Source organism: Pezoporus flaviventris, unplaced genomic scaffold (assembly GCF_033815535.1).
Source record: "Pezoporus flaviventris isolate CSIRO_AGI_PZ_B2104156 unplaced genomic scaffold, CSIRO_AGI_Pfla_v1 ptg000090l, whole genome shotgun sequence".
NCBI classification, from domain to species: Eukaryota; Metazoa; Chordata; class Aves; order Psittaciformes; family Psittacidae; genus Pezoporus; species Pezoporus flaviventris.
In genome coordinates, this window is record NW_026892638.1 from 5,107,765 (window position 1) to 5,132,309 (window position 24,545).

The 24,545-nt window shown below is 39.7% G+C and overlaps 1 protein-coding gene across 8 annotated transcripts in view; it reads right to left on the bottom strand.

Annotated features, from left to right (window-relative positions):
• The window catches only part of ERBIN (erbb2 interacting protein), a 116,937-nt gene that overhangs the window by 27,673 nt on the left and 64,719 nt on the right, over nucleotides 1-24,545 (bottom strand). For all 8 annotated transcript variants that reach the window (XM_061475801.1, XM_061475803.1, XM_061475805.1 and 5 more), the window contains 9 exons: nucleotides 17,754-17,832; nucleotides 16,977-17,066; nucleotides 10,223-10,279; nucleotides 5,492-5,555; nucleotides 4,064-4,138; nucleotides 2,675-2,819; nucleotides 2,092-2,164; nucleotides 1,398-1,527; nucleotides 931-1,046 (listed from right to left, as the gene is read on the bottom strand). In XM_061475801.1, the coding sequence (XP_061331785.1) occupies nucleotides 931-1,046; nucleotides 1,398-1,527; nucleotides 2,092-2,164; nucleotides 2,675-2,819; nucleotides 4,064-4,138; nucleotides 5,492-5,555; nucleotides 10,223-10,279; nucleotides 16,977-17,066; nucleotides 17,754-17,832 (829 nt within the window). The remainder of the gene's footprint in view (nucleotides 1-930; nucleotides 1,047-1,397; nucleotides 1,528-2,091; nucleotides 2,165-2,674; nucleotides 2,820-4,063; nucleotides 4,139-5,491; nucleotides 5,556-10,222; nucleotides 10,280-16,976; nucleotides 17,067-17,753; nucleotides 17,833-24,545) is intronic.

A 24,545-nucleotide genomic window follows, 5' to 3' on the forward strand; every position in this document is an offset into this window, starting at 1 on the left:
TGAAGAATTTCTTCCTAGTATCTCATCTAAATCTACCCTTTTTCAACTTCAAGCCACACCCGCTTGTTCTGTCACTACAATGAGCTCTCCAGCTTTCCGGTAGCCCCCCACCTTTAAGTACTGGAAGCTGCTCTAAGGCCTCCCTGGAGCCTTCTCCAGGCTGGACAACCAACCCCAGCTCTCTCAGCCTGTCTCCATAGGAGAGGTGTTCCAGCTTCAACAGGTCAAAATCTTGTGTTGTGGGCCCGAGAGCTGGAGGCAGGTGGGGGTCTCATGAGAGCAGAGTAGAGGGGCATGACTGCCTCCCTTAGCCTGCTGGTCAAGCTTCTTTTGATGCAGTCCAGGACATGGTTAGTTTCCTGTGCTGCAGGCGCATACTATTTGCTAATGTTGAGCTTCTCAGCAACCAGCAAACCCAGGTCCTTCTCCTCAGGGCTGCTCTCTATCCAGTCTCTGTCCAGCCTGCAGTTACCCCGACCCAGGTGCAGGACCGTGCATTTTGCCTTGTTGAGTTTCATGAGGTTTGCATGGGCCCACCTCTTGAACCTGTCAAGATCCCTCTGGATCCAACACATTCTCCCTTCCCCATCACACTCAAGTGTTTTACACTGTGCTCTAATACAGTTTTGTGTCCTACATGTGCAATACAGAAGGCTATTACTTTTTGAGCAAGAATCAAAGGTTTCATTAAAATAACCAAACTAATTCCCCACAAAAATAATGTATATATTGAACCTGCGTCCTTAAAGACAACGTAATAAAATGGAACTGTACAATCTAGAACACAATGAAGTACATTAGATACATGCATTTCAGTCAGCTTTTAAATTGTGCATGAGATAAGGAAAGATAGCATAATTCATTCACAAAAATATCTCTACATTATTGCTGCATTACACAATTTCTACTTGAATAAACCTATTCACAAACCTATTGTCACTTAGATTGATGACTTTTAATTTCTGCATATCACCCATTTCTTCAGGGAGGAATTCAAGCTTATTAGAATGCAGAAACAAAACTGTTACATGCTTCCAGTTTCCAATCTGAAAAAAAAACACCCAAAGAGTTAATTCATCTTCACAACTCCAAATTTGCAAATTTTTACTGTTTTAAAACAATTAGTATTAAAGCTATCTGTACATCTAAAGTATAATTAGATTTATTCTTACATATTAAAACCTTGTTTTAGTTCCAGTACACTAGCAATAAATGTCTAACTTGCATAAAAAAAATTCAGAATTTCATTATTTGAAAATTTGTGTATTAGTATACATCCTCCTTTAAAAACCTATACAATCTACTCAAGAATTATTAACTTATCTAAAAGTTGTACAGACTATGTAGTTAAAAAGATATCAAAAAAATCTTTTACAGTTTTGTAATTAAATATGTACCTCTGATGGCAGCTGTGTTAAAAAGTTATGATCTGCAGCAAATGTCCTTATATTACAGAGTTGCCCAACAGATGAAGGCAGTGTTTCAATTTCATTGAAACTACAGTCCAGCTCTTCTACTGATATTAACCTAAAAAAAAATTAAAAAAAAACTAATTTACTCTTCTATATATGCTGAAAAGAAATATGGTACAAATACCCTTCATTCATACAGCAGTTAATTCTGAACCAATTATTTTTGCTATGATTTGTGATTTTTAAACTGAACTCCCAAACACCAAATTACACATTTAAAAAAAATCAGCTGATAAATAGGTGAAAAATCTCCCTGTAATATATAAAAAAAGAAATGTATGTGTTCACACTGACTTCTTACAAGCATTTTGATAGTGGTTCAATCATTTGAAATATTTACCAGAGCTGTGTTACTAGCAAAAAACAGATGCAGGCAGCTGACTGCCTTTTTAAACATCTTGTTTTCTTTCACATTCATCTTTTGATGGTATATAATACATAAAGAACATACATGCTGCAAACTACAACTAAGATATTAAGATATGCTTTCAGTTTTACTGACATTAACATGTAGAAGAAATTAAATGAAGTAGGTGTAAAAGCATTCAGAAGAGGAGCCACTGTTACAGAAAAGAGTGGAGAAAGGCAATTTATCCCTTTATTAAGGTGAAATACCTACCCTCCTATGGAGTCTGGCAAATACATTAGCTGGTTTTCATCAATTTTAAGTGTTGTTACCTTCTTCAGGGAACCTGTAATAAAACGAACAAGTAAATCAGAAAGGACATTTGAGTTCATTAAGCTTGGGGGGGGAAAGAGCTACCTACCAACCAACTAAAAAAACAAAAACCGTAACAAAAACCAAAACAGACAACAAAACAAACAAACAAACAAACAACAAACTATGGGCAAGCAGTGACATCTTCTGTAGTCCTTGGCATGCCTATAGTGCTATATACCTAAGGAAATAAGCAGACAAGTTACACAACTTGTTTGCCAGCCTACCATGTGTCAGCCATGCAGGGGGAAATACATTTTTTACTCTGTTACAGTCAACGGTTTCTCATCCATTTCCAAAGTATCTATAGAAAGTCAAGAATGCTAAAAAGCAAATTTTATTATTCAGCTATGCACTACAGATTTATCCAAAACTGGCACTTGTAACCAACTGAAACAGATCTAAACCACCATTTATCTGTTCTCAAGTGTTCTGTGTCTAAAGTATAAGTTTTTAAGAACATAAAATAACTGAAAATACAAACCAATAGACTCTGGCAGTTGCTGAAGTGAATTACTGGATAACAGTAGGTCTTGCAGGCTTTCACAGCCTGAAATACCTTCTTCAACTACTTCAATGTTGTTTTTAGAAACATCCAAGTAGGTCAGTTGTTTCAAAGTGCCTATGAACTAAAACCAAGAGAAAATAATGTATTCTAGAAAGTGCAAGTTCAAAACAAAAAATCCAGCAGATCTGACAACAGCAGATCTCTCAGGTGTAATGCCAGAGGAAAAGAGAAAGCCTACTTATAATGCTGAAAAAATCAATTTCATGCAAGGTATCCAAGCTTTATAATTAAATATTTTATGCAGATACAAACAGTTGATGTTTTTACACACACACACAAACATACCAACAATTCTGCAAGTTTCTGAAGTCAGTCTACTGCAAATTCAGTGGTTTGATCAGTTACTGTGAATCAAGTAACTGAAGCAGTAGAACAGACTTAAATAGATAAGGCTATCACTAGGCTCCAGGAAAGTCTTTTAATGCTTATTTTCCCCTTTTGTGTAAAACTGCATGCTACCTAACCTCAAAACCAACAACAATGAATCCCTAATTGTAGTAAACTAAAGAAACTAGCTAAAACATATGCTTGTATTGCTTTCCCCTATGAACCAAGAGTAAGTTTGAAGATGCAGTCACTTTCACAAATAGTTTTACTGTACAGTAAAAATGTTCAATATATTGACTCAACTCTTCAAGGAAGAATTAGCTGAAGTGAGAAAAGACAGCAAAGAGGACTACTGATCAGGCAAGAAAAGCTTCATGTCAGAAGACTGCTAGTGATTTTAAGTCTGAAAACAGACCAGCTGCTTCTCAAAGTTAAAACACTCATTTACTAGTTTGCTGCAACCTAAGCACAGGTTCACAAGTACTGCAATAACACGTCAGCCTAAACTCCATGTAACTCTGAGAGATGTCAAGAACGCACAGTCAAAAGAACATTTTGTCAGGAGCTGGCTGTGCTCCCTGTATACAGATGGCACCTGAATAGGCACTTCATGCTTTACAGCTGTGACCAGCAAAATTTCACAGAACATACTTATCCTGTAAATTCATTCCTGCTGCTTCATGCAAAATAATCCCTTTTTGGAAGGACCCTAAATTTGATTGAGGATTTGATCTATGATTTTACCCCTGAATTAGACCATAATTTTTACATGAGAATTATGTAACTTTCACTGAAAGAAAAGCTGTGTATGCAGCTCTCATGACCAGTGACAATTTCTAAGTGAACTAGTTAAGCATTTAAGCGGCATTTAGACTTTTGGCTTTAAGTACAATTAAAACTACATTGCAACTTTAACATATACAATCACTGATAAAGGGAAAACCACTGTAAATTAAGATACTAAATATAAAAACTTACCCCTGGAATAAGTGTTAGTCTATTACCATCCAACCAAAATTCCTTTAACCCACTCAGTTGTTCAAGTACTTCAGGCTGTAAAAGGAAGTAAATTTTAAAAAAGTTTGTTGTTAAAAAAAAAGAAGTGAAAGACAAAACCAACTTCATTGATTAATCTATTGCAACTTCAAGTAATGCCTTATTATAGCTGCTAAACACACTTTTTTCACTGGCTCAAAGAAAACCCAGATAATTCACTTATTGAAATGTAAATACATATTAGATATAAAAAAATCTCTTAAGAACTTGACCACAGCACTATATTATCTTTATAGAAAGGGAGGGGGTTTTGGTTTGGCTTTAGGTGTGGGGTTTTAGGTTTTTTTGTGTTTTGTTTATGTGGGGGTTTGGTTTTTTTTGTTTTGGTTTTTTTTTCCACAGACAATATTATTTTCCGATGTGAAAAGACAATAAGTAAATGTTATGTGTAGAATTTCCTCCTTTGTGGACGAGCTCTAAAACCCCTTATATTTCATCAACTCAGAAGACTTGTTTCTCAAATACCACAATTTTGTTGTTTTGAGGAAAAGGAAAATGACTTCTAATTTTCTAGCAACAAAGGGTGCATCTGCATGACACCAGCAAACCAGTCCATCCGTAGAGTGAAGCTTAGATTGTGGTTCCATTAAAATTTAATGTTAGAAATATCTTATGTATCAGGGGTCTTCCTTCCTGACCTTTATGTAAGAGAGGCATCACATTGGCCAACCTCCAATCCTCTGGGACCTGCCCACTAGACCAGGACTGCTGGTAGATGCTGAAGACTGGCTTAGCAAGCTCCCCTGCCAGCTCCTTCAGCACTCTTGGGTGCAACAAATCCAGCCCCATAGACTTGCATACATCTAAATGGAACAGGAGATCACTAATAATTTCTTCCTGAATAATGGGAACTTCAATCAGCTCCCCATCTCTGCCATCCAACTCAGGGAACTGAGTACCCTGGGGATGGCTGGTGTGACTATTAAAGACAGAGGCGAAGTCAGCATTAAGTACTTCAGCCTTTTCCTCATCCTCTGTCACTACGTTTCCCACAGTATCCAGCAGAGGGTGGAGGTTCTCCTTTGGCCCTCCTTTTATTGATAATATATTTGTAACAGAACTTTATATTACCTTCTATGGCAGTGGCCAGATTTAGTTCCATCTGTGCCTTTGCCTTTCTAAATTTCTCTCTACATGACCTAACAACATCCTTGTACTTTTCAGAGTGACAAGTCTCTTCTTCCACGGGTAATAAATTTTCTTCTTTTCTTCTGTGTTCAAGCAATATCCCTGTTCAGCCAGGCTAGCCTTCTTCCCCACCAGTTTGATTTTCAGCACATATATTTACATGAAAATAAGTTAAAGAGATTTATAAAAGATACAAAGCTCTGTTACAAACGCAAAACTCACCACTTCTGTGAATTCATTACTTCCTAAGTCCAGTCTCTCCAGCTGAGTTAGTCTGGACATGGTTCTGCACAGGAAGGGGATTGATAGGGAATTAGATTTAAGAAAATACCAGTTACATCCAATCTTCCTGTATTCATACATACATGTTATTTTCATTAGCATTAAGTAGCGATGCTGTTCTGTAACTGGACTGGTATCAAAATAAGGCCAAATTTTCAGTGTTCAACCAAGCAAATACTAATGACCATGCTGACCGTTGACAGAGCACACTACATCTCATCTACAGATTATTTTACAAAGACTAAAGACCACTAATGTAATATTTATGATATAGAGTAACTTGGTGAAGTTACTCTTTCTTGAGTCCTTCAGCTTTTCACCTAGAGTCACCGTAAGTCTTCTCAGCAGCCAAAAGCTGGTTAACTATGTGTTTTCCTCCCAAAGAAAGACCACTGACTAATCATCAGCTGAAACAGAAAAGGCCACTGTTGAATCCCAGTAACCTTCACCAACTTTCTCCCTGCAGACTGCTGAGGCTCCATATGTTCTATTTTCACTTTAATGGTTTGGTAAAGATGCACCATGTGTGTGTGTGTGTGTGTGTGTGTGTGAGAGAGACCAACAGACTCTAAGGTCCAACTTACCTTTTTTTCCATTCTCCTTCCTCCTGTACACAAATGAACTCTGAGGTCAAACTTTTTACACAGCTAACACAAGATTCACAGAATCTAAGCAATAACACTCCACTCCACCCTGCTGCCAAATTCCACTAGATACACAAATTCCTGTCCAATACAACACAAGATCTAGGTGTCCCCCTTCCTTCTCATTCTGCTAGTGCTACATCCTTTATAGTTCTAAACCAATCCAAAGTTGCCACTCCTGCCATTGTAATCTTCATTGTCTTACTAAAAATAAAATAAAATTAAAATATCATTACAGTTTTTTATTAAGGCTCCTGGTCTTACCATTAGGAACCAGAGGATATATCTGCAAATCTCTCTCAAGTATCTGCAAAATTAATGTTATTTAAACCTGTCAGTATAATAAAGTAACTTAATTGTTTGGGGCTGTTTTTTAACTTGGCAAAATGTCTGTAATCTAGCAAACACATCCACTCAACTGTAAAATATACACAAATGTTTTTACAAGACAATGACCTCAGTTATTTTCCTCCCTTTCCCCACTGCCTGCCTGATCTATAGCACTTACAGCTATTCTGTAACTAATACTTCTTTGGCTTTTCTGCATTGTTTCTAGAGCAACTACACCTTCAGACAAAATACAAATAAAGCATCAATAATGTTAAGGTAACAGCAAAATTCCATGCTAAAGGAAGAGGAATACAGGACAGGAAACAAAGATCTACTGTATCACTGAGTTATACCTATTTCTATTTTTGCCACAGTGCTGTGTAATCCCTTCCATAAACTGAAAAATCTCTTTCATAATTCAAATTATTAAACTCACTGTCAAATCAGCCCAACACTAACGGATCAAGTAGTCTAAACTATGCCTTAGATTCTGATGTTGTATATTGTCAGCTTCAGTAAGGGTAACACTACAGCTTTCTTCAAGCAGCATACAGTTGAAAAGGAGTGTGTGATAGCAAGATTGGACCCTGAATCGTCGTTATTAAACTCTCAAATAACTTGCTTCTTTCTAAAAAGGTTACTCTTTTTATTGACAATTAGGCTATAGACGTAAGCTTAAAAAAAAAAAAAAAAAAGAGGGGGGGGACACACAACAAAACAAATACCACCTACAACCTTGTATTATATTTCTATTGAGCAATTTGCCCCCCAACTTACCTATCCGAGAAATACCTCTAAAATAGTCTCTGTAGGGTTTTTTGCTTTCTTTTTAATAGAAATATTTTCATTGAGCTAGTTTGCATTATAATACTGCCAGTTTTGCAGTCTCTGGCTGTGGTTAAGCCTCAAGCAAATTGCTGCATTTGGCACAAAGCAAGGTTGATTTAGTGCGTTGGCATTAATTACCCATTCTGATTAACAGTCTTTCAAGTCCTTCACACTTTAGTGTTAAAAATTATGTGCATGTTTAATTCAGCAACAGAGCTAGCTGATTTTGTAGGAATTTATCCAAATACATTTTTCATTACAAATATGGAAGAATTTGCTGTTAAGTATGAAAATATTAAAAAGGTGAAAGTAACAGGGAAACAAGGAAAGATACTTTTATTCGACAGCAAAAATAATAGCATATACTGCTGTACCTTACTAGCATCAAAATAACCCCCATCCTTTGGATTTTCTACACTGTTTAAAGCTGTATAGCATGCTCCTTTTAAAACATATACTCAGTTTGTAAAAATGCGTCAGTAAAAATTTCGTGTCAGCTTCTGTTCTAACATAATAGTTAAGACCAAGCCATTGACCAATAGTTAGGATCAATAGTCGTTGAACAGGTCAACTGCTGCATATCTGTATTACCTCAAAAGGCACCTCTTTTGAGGTGCACTCTATGGACACCACAATGAATTTTTTCTCCCCAGGGTACATCATATATACACAACATGTGTTTCCAGTGTTTCAGTGTAGCAAAATGTGGTTAAATTAAAAAACAAGAAAAAAAAAAGTAGTCTCAATAGCTTTAATCTCTCTTAATTGAACCACAAGAGTATTAGAAGAGAATAATAAAGGTGGCAGCTCAGCATGTACTGTAGATCATTACAGAGGTGCTGCAGAGGACATCTTTATGACAGCTGACAATTAGCTGTCCAGCAAGGATGAAACTCTGAAAACACTGAAGTCAACAAAATATTCACAGCAATTTCAACAGAAGTTGTGTCTGGTTTAAATGGATTACAGCATTTGTTTAAATGTCTCTTATCACAACACGAAACCTCTGTAAACTACACTTTATAAAATAGTGTGTATTATTCATGCTATTAATGTTAATTATGGCAATTAAGGTCAGATCTGTATTAGCTATAAGTTTTAATTATAGCTACTGTTCCTCATTTGGGAGTAACCTAATTTACAGAGCTACTACCCCAAATTACATGTTCTCTAATTTTTTTTCTACTGCAAATCAGTAATAGCCAGAAAGAGAAAAGGAAGATAGAAAGTATTTCTATCACAGGAATGAGTAGAATGTTTCATACTTGCAATATTTAAATTCATACTTTCTGATGCTATACATTTCATTCCACATATGAGTTCTAGCATCTTTATACAGCAGACACCAATGTATCTAGGTACAGAAAAAGGGAATACCAATAGGACATACCCCTTTGTCATGTCTTGGGCATATAATTAGCTACAGTCACTAAGAAAACTGTTGTACTTGAAGGGCTGGCAATTCACACTTCAACCTACATGCAAGTCTCTGCTAGCATATGAGTTGGACAGAGTGAATATTCAATTGTTAGCTCCTCCTCTTCTCCATCAAAACATCTTACATTCACTGAAAGCAATACCTCTTTATACCAGTTTCTGTTGCCAGAAGAGGAAACCTTTTATAGAACACCACAACATGTTCAGGACTCTATAGCTAGTTATTCACATCCCATCTATGGGATCTCTGTTTCTCTTTTCATTGACCTTTTATACCTCTGTTCACCCACTCAGACCTCCAGGGTCCAAATTAGAAAATTCTGAGCACTGCTCTAGCTCATAGAAACAGCAGGAGCTGCATCATCAGCTTGTTTGATGAAATGAGTGAGAACTGCAAGCAGGCTTTAGAAAGATGCTAGATTTTAAGAGAGAAGTATAATTGAATTTACTTTTAAAACAAAAGCTGTAAGAATTTTGAGAACTATTTTACTATTACAGAAAACATGTCTGAGGAATATGCTGCCATTATGTTAAGCAAGCCTGCTGCATTGTAGAATAGGTACAGCATAACAAATTCCACGCAACACAATGAGTTGTTACTTTCTTCAGCCCTGGAGTATATTAAAGTATAAGAAGTGTACAAGTCATGTGAAACACATTCCCTCAGTCATTCTGAACAAGCATCTCAACCACCAGACTTTGTTTAGAAATAATGATCTTAATCACCAATGCCTAAGTCTCAGAACCATCAGAACCATACCCAGATAGACATCTGGGTAGCCATACAATACTGTATGCAAGAAGCATCATGACATCTCAGTGACCATCATGAGGTGCTGACTTAAAGGCTCAAAAGGTGGAAGAGATATCCATAAAGCTGGACAGAGACAGAAAAAAATCTGAATAGGCAGATTTCTTAATAGGCAGACTAATCAGTCTGAAGGGAGATACAATTTCAGGAATATGAAGGTTAAGTTCCTTGTGAGTACTTAGTCCACGTAATTCATAGAAACATAGAATAATAGAATAGTTAGGGTTGGAAAGGATCTTAAGATCATCTAGTTCCAACCCCCCTGCCATGGGCAGGGACACCTCCCACTAAACCGTCTCACCCAAGGCGCTGCCCAACCTGGCCTGGAACACTGCCAGGGATGGAGCATTCACTACTTCCTTGCGAAGCCCATTCCAGTGCCTCATGTCTTACAGTAAAGAACTTCTTCCTTATATCCAATCTAAACTTCCCCTGTTTAAGTTTTAACCCATTATCCTTTGTCCTATCACTACAGTCCCTAATGAAGAGTCCCTCCCCAGCATCTGGAAGGCTTAGCTACACATTTTAGCTGTGATATACTTTTCTAAACGCTCTACAATATTAGTGTAACTACAGAAAGAAAACTCTGAAGAAGTTTAAATAAATGTCACCTATACTTACTTTGGCAATATTTTTAATTGGTTTTCTCTAAGTTCCAATATCTGGAGTTTAGTTAATCTGTAACAGAAAAGCACAACACATTATCACAATATACTGTATTTTCTGACAAAAGCAATCTATGAACTTATTTATATTGCTGAGTTTCAAAAAAAAAAAAAATCTATAACTTTCAAGTATTTTTTCTGTAAGAATACAAATAAGTTTTGTGCAAAAAATCTACATGTTAAATTAAATACATTTATTCTTTGGGGTTTAGTTTTGGTAAGCAGTGAGCAAATTAGCTCTTTTCTCTATTTCAACACCAGTTTGAACACATTTGTTTTTCTTCATCCCAAAGATTTTAAAACACTTCATGGGATTCATTATGGCTATGTTATCATCATTATACAGAAGTACACAGGAAGCAGAAGAAGAAAGGTAGGATCAGGCCAAGTTAAGATGCTGCATTTCTAATACTGGCAATGTACCAAACTATTTTGTATAAGAAACCTCATCAGAGGGATAACACAGTCTTCCACCTAATAAAAGCAACCTTTAAATTCATCTTTATCGGTTTCCTTCCATATTCTTTTTCCCATCATCTTCTTAATCCATTTTGGTATTTCTATTAGAAAGCAGTTTGACCTTTCTTTCAGTAAATTCATAGTTGTAAGTTAAATAACCTCTAAATCCCAAACTCAACTGCTTGGCCAAGATAAGTTCAAAACAGTCTTAACATTCAAGCAATGTACCATTCCCAGTGGATTTTTTGCATCAGGACAGCAGTGACAAGATTATCTCTTTGTTAAATGAAATGCAGAATCTGAGTTTAGTTTAAATACAGACAGGATTATAAAGACAAGAGTTCTACATGTGACCAACTGACAGCCCTCATACAACACAAAATAGAGCATTAATCTTCTGAATCAAAAAGGAGCTTAGCAAAGAGACTGGTCTTTCCTGAAGGTGCCTAAATAGGTACATTTTAAGGACAAAAACCTTACTTTTGATTAAGTAGTAAGAACTATACTTAAAGTAAAAATGGAAAGCTGAAAACAGTATTTTTTTTTTTTCCTCCAGACATTTGCTCATTTTTGGATGAATTTGAAAGCAGCTATCTGCCGTGCCTAAGAATATAATAGTCACCTTGAAACAGAGCAGAGGTCAGCATAGCTCACCATTGCAAGCAGTACTTGCCATCTGGTAGCAACTGCTGGAGGGGAACCCTCCTCCCCCCCCAGCTTCACAAAGAAAAAACAACACACTAACAGGGCTGACAGAATACCATAATAAAAATCCACTTCATAGTAATATCATTGCTGTCAGTCTAGGACATAACTGGAAAGGATTTCCAAACCTTCTTACCCTACCTGCATCCTAAGGTACCAACCGCTGACAAAACAGAACTAGTTTGTTTAAGCACTCTCAGATGAATGGTCATTTTGCACTTGGAATTCTGAACCCTAAAATAACCAAATGCTGCATTAAGCTTCAGTTGGTGTTTTGCTTTGATGACACGTGAAATAGCTGCGCAGTTTGCAGTTTTCCTTCATAACGTGTATGCAGTCAAATGGCTCAGCTTGCAGTGGAAGCAGTCCTCCGCTCATACGCTGAGCTATATATATATATATATATATGTATATATATATATATGCATACTCACACTTCGCTCACTTTAGACAGAACTCACTGTACTACACTTCTAACAAGCAGTTCTGTGAACTTTAAGACTGCCTTTGCTGATAGAAGGGTTCATAGCTGTGTGACCTTGTTTCATGTTCCACTCTTTCTTCAGCTAACCCTAAGAAACTGAAGATACAGTAATGAATTCCCTACCTGTAGAGCTACTAGGGAAACATTTTTAATCTCTCCTGGCTGTGATATACAAGCTGTGTCTAAACTAGTAATTTTCTTGCAGTAATTGATGAGAAATATTGGACTGAAGCAGTTGTCACTTCTTTCATTATGACTGTAAGGGTTAATTCAATTTAATGTAACTATACACATCAATTATTCAGCCTAGCCGGTTTAAATTGCTGGTGTAAATATCCATGCGAAGTATCTGAACAGCTGTAATGGAACTGAAAAACTGGGGCTTACTTTGAAAAGAAATACAGAGGGAGAACTAGTTCACCTACACTAAAGAAAAGGGAGAAGTCATAGTGGCAGAATATATATTTCCTGTGCCATTCTATCATAAAGATTTGTCATACTCATACCGAAATATTTCATTCTCAACTTGAAAAACCCATTACCACAGAAATATTTACACATCACCTAAACACAAAGCTGTAACAGAGTATTCAATTTTAAGTATACCTGGTGTAACAGTCTCAAAATTATTACTGCAGTATGGTTATTTAATGTAACCAACTTAGCCTGCTTTTAAAATATAGCTCAACTTTTAAATAAAATAAAAATCTCTACATAAATGTCTTGCCAGGATAGGATCAATATTCTTGCTAAAATTGGATATTTTAATTATATGATCTGTAAAATATGTGAAAGAAATATATAGCAGGTGTACTTGGAAACTTGCTGTTCAACAGCAGTCATGCCTTGGAAAGTAAAAAATATTTCAGAAATGTTCTTTATTTTTTATTTCATTTGCAGTTTTGATAAAGCAGAACTCTAATTTTTTTTTTTTAAGTAAAGGCAAGAGGACTCATGCATGTATCCTATAGCAGGCTGCACTTGCAAAGGTTTCAGCAAAATTGCACACATCTAAATCAAATCCCCAATTTAATTATTACTGTACATTTATGTAAAAAATTATCCCAGAGTAAACATATCTGCTACTGCAAATACCTCTGGGAAATTATTAAGAAATACGATTAAAAGGAAATTCATTGCAATACCATAGTAAAAAGACTCTGGAAGTAACACCCCCTTACAGACAACACTCTCAAGAGTTTTTAGAATGGCACTGAAGATAAAATCCTTGCTTATCTTAAACATCCAACAGTAAATGTTTCAATTCCAAAGCCCTGTCTTAAAATTAGCATGCAGTGAGCTTCAAGTTTAGAATACTCTGCTTATATATTTGTATAGTTAAATTTAAATATACACGAAGCATTTAGATACAACAGATTTGGTTTTCTTAGGTAAGCATAAGCAATTCTCATTCCTGTGCACTGCTGGCATAAAGGCTAACTCTGGGATCTGTGCCAATATTAATGCATTCAAATTAGAATTTGGGAGTGGAAGAAAAAAACCCCACTTTATCAGAATTCCAAAGGAACTGGCACATTTAATCAAAAGCCTGGTGATTTTTAATAAGTTTAACAAGCTGGACTGGTACAACATAACTGAGGGACAGCAAGTATGCAGTGCTCATAAAGAAGGGGAAAAAAGATTGGATAATCTTGACCTCAATAGTATGCAAAGCTTTAGCACAAATTTTGGAGGCCAGAATAAAGCACAGAGGCAAATACAATAAAATGCTGCATGGATACTCTAAAAGCAGTTTGCATTACGCAAAGCTTTTCCAAAGCACCAGCCTGAATACCCGTGACAGAGACCCATTCTGGTACTATTCCGTTCAATGTATTTTAGCAGCAGTCCTAAAGGATAGGAAAAACATTTAAGTTGGCTGATGCCACACAAGGCAGTCACAGACAGTACAATTAATTATTAGAACACCGTAGGAGAAAAAAAAAACAAAACAAAACCAAAACAGTACAACTTTAAGGACTGAAAAAAAATAGAAAAGGGACAAGATGCCATAGCATCAAGTCAAGTACTCATGATTTCCTTGCAGAGACATAAGCCATTTCTAACTGAGCTGTCCAAGGCATTAGTCAATCATGTGAGAAATGATACTAGGCAGCTACAAAAAGGGCTAGCAGAACACTGCAGCATAACCACAGACATTTCCAAGAGAAACAAGAAGATAATCATGACACTGTACAAGCCATGAAGAGAACTCAGTTCGAATTCTAAATATAGCTATATATATCATCATCCTCTATCAAAAAGAAGATGATGGATTCAAACTGAAACTCATTCCAAGATGTATTAATAAAACCAGGCACAAAGGAAAACTTAACATACTAGAGAGAAACAATTCTGTTTAGCCTAACAAACTAAAAGCGGGATACGAGAACACTGTAAAACAGCAGATGAGAGAATGGGCAACAACACTCATGAGAGATGACAGCAATTAAACTATGGAACAAATTAATATCAGCAGTCAGAGAGAAACTGATCTGGGAAACCAGGTTCTAACCTGAACTGCTGGCAGAGACACCCTGACACATGGTGCATAATAACCTTTCTAGCTTTAATATGACATTGGCTGAGTTTTTAAGATGCATTTTGCCAGTAAGAGCAGGCAACAGTACTCAGTTGATCATGTGTTCCCATGTAATGAAAAGTAATAGCTGCAAGGCCATACAAAAACCACTAATGCACCAAACTGGAAGAAAAGCTGAAGGCTTGTCCTTTATGGAAATAACCAACAATACTCTTATATATACCAAAAGCTTCTACCAGAGCTGTTTGGTTTGTTTTTTAAAAATGTATTCCCACATTTTGAAGTACAAGTTAAAAGACCATTTGCACTAGGAAGTGTTTATGCCTACTTGTAAAGTTGTGCGGCGTCAGAGCAGTCTGATCGCTTACAGAAGTATTCAATGTCAAAGGGGTCTGAACCTTACTTTGAAATTACATTTTACCAATTCATGGTTTTCTAATTTATTTGATGTAAATAGTATCTTGCTATAGAATAGTATTTATTCTGTGTTACACCATTAATAGCAGGTAAACGTCTATAAATACTTTGAATTCATTTAAAAACAGCTGATGAGAAAGTTTTTATTTCAGTTTCAAGCTAGGATGCTGCAAGTCACTATTTCTTTTTTAAAAAAAAACAACAACTGAATTCTTCATAGTTACTAGGAGAAGCACTACACTGGAGAACTGGCATTCAAGTTGCCTTCAGTAGCTGATTTATTCTTAAGCTGTTAGTAATTAATGACCTCACCATTTCCCTAACCAGGGACAGAGAAAAAACTCTAATGAGACTCCTTAAAATTATGTGAAATATTTACTACTGATAAGACCAACTGTGTCAACCTGAACTCTTCAATTGCATCTGTAGTACCTGTTTTTTACCAAGTAAATCTTGTCATTTGGTTAGACTGAAAAACAGAATGGAAAAATGTATAGGCAATCATTAAAATGCCAACAAGTAAGAACTATGCATCTCCCAGATATTTCTTCTTCAACCTTAATGAAGGCTTGTGAAATGCAAACTTTGTGTACTAGAAACAAGCACAGTAATTAATTCTCCTGCATCATAAGCAGCTTTTTTGTTAGCTGAACATGTACTCAACCTGGTGCTTTTAATAGTTCATCAGGGAAAGACCAGGAACTGGGCAGAAAAGAACAGGCCAGCAATTCCATCACAACTGACTAATAAACTAATGGTCACTAATGGACTGGACCTGTGTTCATCCTTCATTGTACATCTGATCTGCCAAATTTCTGCAGCACTACACTTGGGGCCATTTCTAATTTCTTGTAAACTGTGTTGACCCAACTATATGGAGAAGATATGGACCTGTTGGAGAGGGTCCAGAGGAGGCCACAAAATTTATAAGAGGAATGGAACATCTTTTCTATGTGGAAAGGCTGAGAGAGTTGGGGTTGTTCAGCCTGGAAAAGAGAAGGCTCAAGGGAGACCATATTGTGGCTTTTCAGTACTTAAAAGGAGCCTATAAGACAGGAAGAGACATTTTAGCACGGCCTGTTGCAATAGGATGACAGGTGATGGTTTTAAACTAAAAGAGGGGAGATTCAGGCTAGACATGAGAAAGAAATTTTTACAATGAGGGTGGTAAATTAGTGGCACAGGTTGCCCAGAGAGGTGGTAGATGCACCATCCCTGGAGACATTCAGGGCCAGACTGGATGTAGTTCTGGGCAACCTGATCTAGTTGAAGACATGCCTACTCATTGCAGGAGTGTTGGACTACATGACCTTTGAAGGTCCCTTCCAAAACAAATTATTCCATTATTCTATGAACTATAACACTACAGATTAAGGCAACTGCTTTCATGCAGCTATGCCTGGTTATCTAATAGGCATTTTTCTGAAGAATGAATTTAGGAAAAGAGAGTATAAAGTAAGAGCGAAGAGAGTGAGGGGGGGAAAGCAGAAATAGCTAAATCAGTATGACAAGAACTGGATTAATTATGCATATCTAGGAGTCTTCCTTTTAACAGTATTACGCTTCCACTTCAGCTCCCAAGATTTATTCCATTTTAAAGATGTAGGGGTTTGGTATTTGTCTTGTGTTTAAGCTATTACACATAATAATTTTGCTTAGTCATCACACCATAAACATGCTAAGTCTTTCAGGAAGCTTCCTGACAACAAGGCACCTGAGAATTATAGATGTGTATAAAGAATCTGGGCAGCTAGGAGGGGACAAGTGGAATCACAGATGTCATTATTTGCTTCACTATGATTACTAAATGATAAACAAACCATACTTCAGAAATACTAGTCTCCCGTACATACCAGACTTGTGCTGTAAAAGAAGGAAGTGTGTAAATGAGTTTTATTTCTTGCTTCTTCATAAGCTTTCTGACTGTTCTTTAAAAGACCAATTAAAAAATGGTAATAAAATTTTTTTCTGTAACTAAAAAAATGGATTGGTAACGTACACTTCTTCCCCTCCTCCAGTTTACACTTTGCTGGAGAAGCAGCAGAAACTGCTCTGTATAAATTTAAAACTAAATATAGATTCTAAGTTTTAAATTCAACTTACCTGCCAAAATTGGCTGGCAAAAACTCAAGAAAAGCATCATTCAGATACAGCTGTGTTAGGTTTAGCAGTTGGGAAAATCCGTCTGGAAGTCTATATAGAAATAATGTAGTGGGTTTGTTTCAATTATGTTTAGGGCATTAAATCATATTTTCTCAAACAATAATACAGTATTAAGTCCTGCATGCTGATAACATCAAAATTTAGGTAATACCAGAATTTCTACAAAATTGCACTAGACAATACTTGCTTTCTGCCAGATTAGTCTCAAAATTCTTCATAAGTACTAAGTATCCACAGGTAATAAATTCTACAGACAACAAACGTAGCCTTCCTATTTGTGGTCTCCTGATACCTAATGTGGTGGAGGCACTCAAAGACAGTAACATAATTAAAACCTACACAATGTATATTTTCCCCAGAAGAGTTACACTGCACAAATCTACCCATATAAGCTAAGTTTGAAACACAGTTGTACAGGCTTTAGAGGAAAATTATTGCTATTAAGAAAGAAAACTCTTCATATTTCTCTACGTTCACAGAAAATTGATAGACTTAAAAAAGCTGAGAAAGAAACATGGTATTGCCCACATAGCCTATTAACTTGGGCAAAATACTTCAATGACATAGCTATACTGTATCTCAGTGCAATAAGCTTAATGAACCTCATTGCACTGTGACTCTCCTGCTTGCATCCAAGGGTGGGTGCATGTCTGGGGCAAGTCTGAGACTCAGCAGTGTTTGCACAAAATATAAAACATAAAAGAATTACAAACTTACTTCGAAATTGGATTTACACTGGCCTCAACAACTGTCAAAACTTTACAGTTCTTTATATTTTCTGGAAACTCCTGTATGCCTGCAAAACACAGAAAGAAGTAGGGAAACAGTCTTAAATTATTAAACTCCATCACAGGCACAAAAATTATGCACATAAAAACACTAACCATAAAAACTTTGTTTTAGCAAACAGTGAACTGGTCCTTTGGTATTTCACTTCAGACACAATTTTCATTAAAGAAGTACTCTTATGCAGTATCAATTCTTTCACTATTCTATTCCTAAAGCATTTCATAGTGCAGCTTAGCAGACAACATATAAAGCAACATTATAGAGACACTGTACACTTAACAATTTCCACTGCTCGTTACCAAATATTAAAGTCTTTGTAATGTACCTAAGATCAGGCCCTCAGTACTAATAGTATTTAAGAGGCGAGGGAGGGAGAGAGGCAGTTGAGGGGTAAAGGCATTAATTTATTGTCATGGGTTCAGCAGTAGCAGTCATTTTTCCCCTTCTTGGTAGCTGGTGCAGTGCAGTGTTTTGACTTTCGGCCTGGGAGCAGAACTGATAGCGATGTTTTGGTTTGGCCAAGGACTTTGTGAGCCTCATGCTCTGCCAGGGAGGAGGGGAAGCTGGGAGGAAGCAGAGACAGGACCTGACCCAAACTGACCAAAGAGGTATTCCATACCACAGCACGTCATGCCCAGGATGTCACTGGGAGTTAGCCGGAAGGGCTGGGAGACTGCAGGGTTGGAGGAGGTATCGGTTGGAGCTTGGTCGGGCTTGGGGGGGGCGAGTTATCGGTCAGCTGGTGCTGAGGTGTTGTATTCTCTTCCCTTGTTATTTCCTTTATCATTATTATCATTGGTGATAGCAGTAGTGATTTGTGTTATACCTTAGTTACTAAACTGTTCTTATCTCAACCAGTGGGAGTTGCATTCTTTTTGATTCTCCTCTCCATCCCTCCGGGAGCAGGGGGAGGGCAAGAAGGGGGGGGGGGGGGGGGGGGGTGTGAGGTAACGAGTTGCCTGACTGGGTTTAAACCACGACAGTTCTTTTTGGCGCCCAACGTGGGGCACGAAGAGTTGAGATAACGACAGATCTGACCAGATTAATAGTCACTCATCACAATGATGATTTATTGGCTCTCAGAGTTGTTCTTGTTGATCTCACAGCTTCAGAATGTTGTAACTTACGTAGAGCCGGTATTTGCTGTGTTAGTGTTTATCAAGTGTGGGGCTTGGGCTAAGGTTCTTGTCTTACTGTGCTTTATGGCAATGGCTTGTAATACGGGCGGGCTCCAGCAGCAGGGCAGGACGGACGTGGCCGTGGACTTGTACCTGGCCGTCCGGCTGCTCTTCACCGGCCTGGCCCTCACCCTACTCTCCATCTTCGTGAGGCTGCGGGGAGCCGAGGGGGAGCGGCCCCGGGAGCCGGCGGCAGCCGAAGCGGCTCAGGAGAGCGGCCCCGGGGACCAAGCGGCGGCGGGAGCGGGGCCGGAGGCCGCGAGGGGCCGGCTGCCGGTGGAGGAGGTCGGGGCGGTCGAGGAGCAGAAGGAGGCGGCTGCCGAGCAGCGGGAGAAGGCGGCGGAGGAGCCGAGCCCCGCGGAGGAGCTGAGCCCCGCGACGGCCGAGAGCATTCCCCGGAAGCCGCCCGCCGAGCCCTAGGAGGATGCAGGAGACCACGCAGCATTTCCCAGCAAGGCAGAGGAGGAAGAGCTGGACTCAGGAAAAGAGAAGCTGGTGGTGGGAGAGCCGGCAAGCACAGCAGCTACACCAGCCCCAGTGACAAGTACAGCAGCATCCTCTGAGACTTCTGAAGGTTTTGAATGGCCTTTGGGTACCCTTGGGACCTGCCTGCTGATTGTGATGGGGATCAGCATGTTGGCACACACACAGACTGTGTGCTACCCATCACCATTTTGTCTGATCTCAAAAGTTAAGCAGAGTCAGGTTTGGGTCTTGTCTGGGGTTAGACGACAATATAGGGGGACCAGGAGATTTTCCCTAAGGCTGGACAGTCATGAGTGGCAGGGTGTGTGGGACAGTATGGGCAAGTATCTAGTCCACTGGGCCCCTCCAGTGCTTTGGAAGCATCGGAGATGGAAGGCAGCTGTATGGAGTCCCCAGCAAGAAGCTGCAGAAACTGCTGAAGGGGACAGTGAATTATTTTAAGCCTGGTGGGCCCATGGCACTTCAGGCCATCAGAGCAGAGATGCAGCACAAAGATGGACTCATGATCGAGGGGTGGACTTAGCAATGGACACTATTGCCCAGGTTATTCATGAGTGTGAACACTGCACACAGTCTCTCCTGCTCTGGAAGACTGTTACAAGAGATGGAGCCTGACATCATGGACCAGACGGACACAGCAGCTTTATAGGGACTGGTCTGTGCACTAAGATAAGAGTGATGGTATATTGAAAATGTGGGATCTGAGCATGACGTGAATGGTATGGAATAAGGGGTGGATAATGTCATGGGTTCAGCAGTAGCAGTCATTTTTTCCCCTTCTTGGTAGCTGGTGCAGTGCAGTGTTTTGACTTTCGGCCTGGGAGCAGAACTGATAGCGATGTTTTGGTTTGGCCAAGGACTTTGTGAGCCTCATGCTCTGCCAGGGAGGAGGGGAAGCCGGGAGGAAGCAGAGACAGGATACCTGACCCAAACTGACCAAAGAGGTATTCCATACCACAGCACGTCATGCTCAGGATGTAACTGGGAGTTAGCCGGAAGGGCTGGGAGACTGCAGGGCTGGAGGAGGTATCGGTTGGAGCTTGGTCGGGCTTGGGGGGGGCGAGTTATCGGTCAGCTGGTGCTGAGGTGTTGTATTCTCTTCCCTTGTTATTTCCTTTATCATTATTATCATTGGTGGTAGCAGTAGTGATCTGTGTTATACCTTAGTTACTAAACTGTTCTTATCTCAACCCGTGGGAGTTGCATTCTTTTTGATTCTCCTCTCCGTCCCTCCGGGAGCAGGGGGAGGGCAAGAAGGGGGGGGGGGGGGGTGTGAGTTAACGAGTTGCCTGACTGGGTTTAAACCATGACATTTATATGGTAAAACAAAGTTTCCAACAGGACCAATGCATGGCTTGTATGATACCCAGGTGAAATGGTAAGGCTTCAAAACTTGAAGTATGTTTACAGCATTCACAGTTCTGAAGAGATATCCCAAAATGTGAAATATGCTTGCTGTTAGCTTCAGATTATTTGTAGAAAAGGACAAAGATGCTGCAGAAACACTTATGTTTGAAAATCAAAAAAATAAGTAACCACGTCTTTTTCCAAGTTTATCTCCAGAAACACCAGAGTGAATTTGCAGTCCATGTATCTGCCAAAGTTGTGTTTGTCAGAACTGACAAAACAGCCCTTGAAAACAGGAAAGAGGTATCCACCATGTCAGTAGGGTATCAGTACTGAATCACTCTACTGCCCAAGACTTTCACCTCAATCTTTACTATACCATAAGAATAACTAAAACAACAGTTATCACACCTGAAGTTGCTTTTGCAGTGTGTCACTACATTGTTCTTACACTCTGGGACAGGTGTGTTTATTTTATATAAACTTGTCCTAAGTACAGCAACAATTCATACAGCAGTATTTCCATTTGGATTAAGAATACACTATTTTTTTTCAAGAAAAAAACTGCTATGCCAGTAAAATACAGTTTAAAAAAACTTGGGTTTGCCTTTCAAAGAGTGCATTTAACTGTGTCCACTTCTAGGGTGCTTCATTAAGTGTGTAGAGAGGCCAGCCTGAACTCGGGGAATGAAACTACTAAGAAGGAACTGTACTCTGTGGATGTTTGCTTTTATGCAAGTGACAGTGAGACATTTCGTGCTGCTCCAAGTGATATTAACTTTCTTACAGTTCAGCTGCAGAGAGAAAGATAATAGCAGTGTGTCTTCTCATTCAGAATAGCAGGTGGGACTTGGTTTTATCTCTCCATGTATACGTTCTGAGAATACCGAAGCAGAGAAAATGTGGCAAAACATCAACTGCTAAATAGTATTTTTACTTACATAAGAAATGACACGATTTCTGCTACTAGTCTTGAGTCTGCTTCTTTCTATGTGCAGTAACAAGACTGACTTGGAACATTAGGACTTAAGATTTGGCAATACCGCCTAACAAGAAAAGTAGTCATAAAACACATACTTTCAAACTATGTCAATTGGTGATGTCGAGTAGCAGAGTCACCATGCTAACATTTCCATAAATCCAATGCACGTAGAAACATCATTTCTGTCAAAGCAGATTTTAAGGTCTTTCTTGACAAGAACTTTTGTTCCATACTAAATGGTTGAAACTATTGTTTTTGACTCATATCAGGTATTGTACTGAGAAGTGAGTCTGTGGGTGAGAATTAAGGGGTGGGCTGGCAGGGGTGATACTGTTGTGGGTGTCTGTTACAGGCCACCAGATCAAGGTGAGGAAGTTGACTAGGACTTCTACAGGCAGCTGAGAGTGGCCTCACAGTCACAGGCTGTGGTTGTTGTGGGGGATTTTAACTTCCCTGATGTAGAAGGACTACTCAGCAACCCAGCCACAGTCCAGGAGGTTCCTCCAGTGTATGGATGATAACTTCCTCATGCAAATGGTGGATGAGCCAACCAGAAGAGGAGCGCTGCTGGATCTCATCCTCACTAACAAGGAGGGTCTGGTCGAAGCAGTAAAGGTTGAGGGCTGCCTTGGGTACAGCGACCACGAGATGGTGGACTTCAGGATCTTGTGTGGTAGGACCAGTAGAATAGCAAGTAGAATTGCAACCCTGGACTTTAGCAGGGCAAACTTTGGCCTTTTCAAGCAATTGCTAGGGGAAATCCCATGGGCAAGGCTGCTTGAAGGTAAAGGGTCCCAAGATAGTTGGTTGGCATTCAAGGATTGCTTTTTCCGAGCTCAAGATCGGAGCATCCCGACACGTAGGAAGTCAAGGAAGAGGGCCAGGAGACCTGCGTGGCTAAATAGGGAATTGCTGGGTATGCTCAAGTGGAAGAGGAGACTTTACAGATCATGGAAGGAGGGGCTGGCCACTTGGGAGGAATATAAGGCTGCTGCTAGAGGATGTAGGAAGGCAGCTATGATGACTAAGGCCTCCTTAGAATTAAATCTGGTGAGAGGGGTCAAGGACAGCAGAAAGAGCTTTCTCAAATACATGGCAGACAAAACTAACACCAGAGGCAATGTAGGCCCACTGATGAACGGGATGGGTGCCCTGGTGACAGAAGATACAGAGATGGCAGAGTTACTGAATGCCTTCTTTGTCTCTGTCTACTCTGCTGCAGGCAGTCCTGAAGAGTCCTGTACCCCTGAGACCTCAGATGAAGTCAGGTCAATGGAGCGGTTTGCCTTAGTCGATGAGGAATGGGTTAGAGACCGGTTGAGCAATCTGGACATCCATAAATCCATGGGTCCAGATGGGATGCACCCGCGGGTGCTGAGGGAACTGGCGGAAGTCATTGCTAGACCACTCTCCCCATCATCTTTACCAAGTCTTGGGAAACAGGAGAGGTGCCTGGGGACTGGAGGAAAGCAAATGTCACTCCAGTCTTCAAAAAGGGCAAGAAGGAGGACCCGGGTAACTATAGACCGGTCAGCCTCACCTCCATCCCTGGGAAAGTGATGGAGCACCTTATCCTTGGTGCCATCTTAAGGCATATCAAGGATAAGAGGGTTATGAGGGGCAGTCAACATGGCTTCACCAAGGGGAAATCATGCTTGACCAATCTCTTAGCCTTTTATGAGGAAATAACACGGTGGATGGATGATGGCAGAGCGGTGGATGTGGTCTACCTTGACTTCAGCAAAGCATTTGACACAGTCTCCCACAGCATCCTCACAGCTAAATTGAGGAAGTGTGATCTGGATGATCAGGTAGTGAGGTGGACTGTGAATTGGCTAAAGGAGAGAAGCCAGAGAGTTGTAGTCTATGGGGTGGAGTCTAGTTGGAGGCCTGTAACTAGTGGAGTGCCTCAAGGGTCAGTACTGGGACCAGTATTATTTAATATATTCATCAATGATTTAGATGAGGGAATTGAGTGTACTATCAGCAAGTTTGCTGATGACACTAAGCTGGGAGGAGTGGCTGACACGCCAGAAGGCTGTGCTGCCATCCAGCGAGACATGGACAGGCTGGAGAGTTGGGCAGGGAATAACTTGATGAAATATAACAAGGGAAAGTGTAGAGTCCTGCATCTGGGCAGGAACAACCCCAGGTTCCAGTATAGGTTGGGGAACGACCTGTTAGAGAGCAGTGTAGGGGAGAGGGTCCTGGGGGTCCTAGTGGACGACAGGATGACCATGAGCCAACACTGTGCCCTTGTGGCTAAGAAGGCCAATGGAATCCTGGGGTGTATTAGAAGGGGGGTGGTTAGTAGGCCAAGAGAAGTTCTCCTTCCCCTCTACTCTGCCCTGGTGAGACCGCATCTGGAATATTGTGTCCAGTTCTGGGCCCCTCAGTTCAAGAAGGACAGGGAGCTGCTGGAGAGAGTCCAGCGCAGGGCAACAAAGATGATTAAGGGAGTGAAGCATCTCCCTTATGAGGAAAGACTGAGGGAGCTGGGTCTCTATAGTTTGGAGAAGAGGAGACTGAGGGGTGACCTTATTAGTGTATATAAATATATAAAGGGGGAGTGTCACGAGGATGGAGCCAGGCTCTACTCAGATAGGACAAGGGGTAATGGGTACCAACTGGAACACAAGAGGTTCCACTTAAACTTGAGAAGAAACTTCTTCTCAGTGAGGGTGACGGAGCACTGGAACAGGCTGCCCAGGGAGGTTGTGGAGTCTC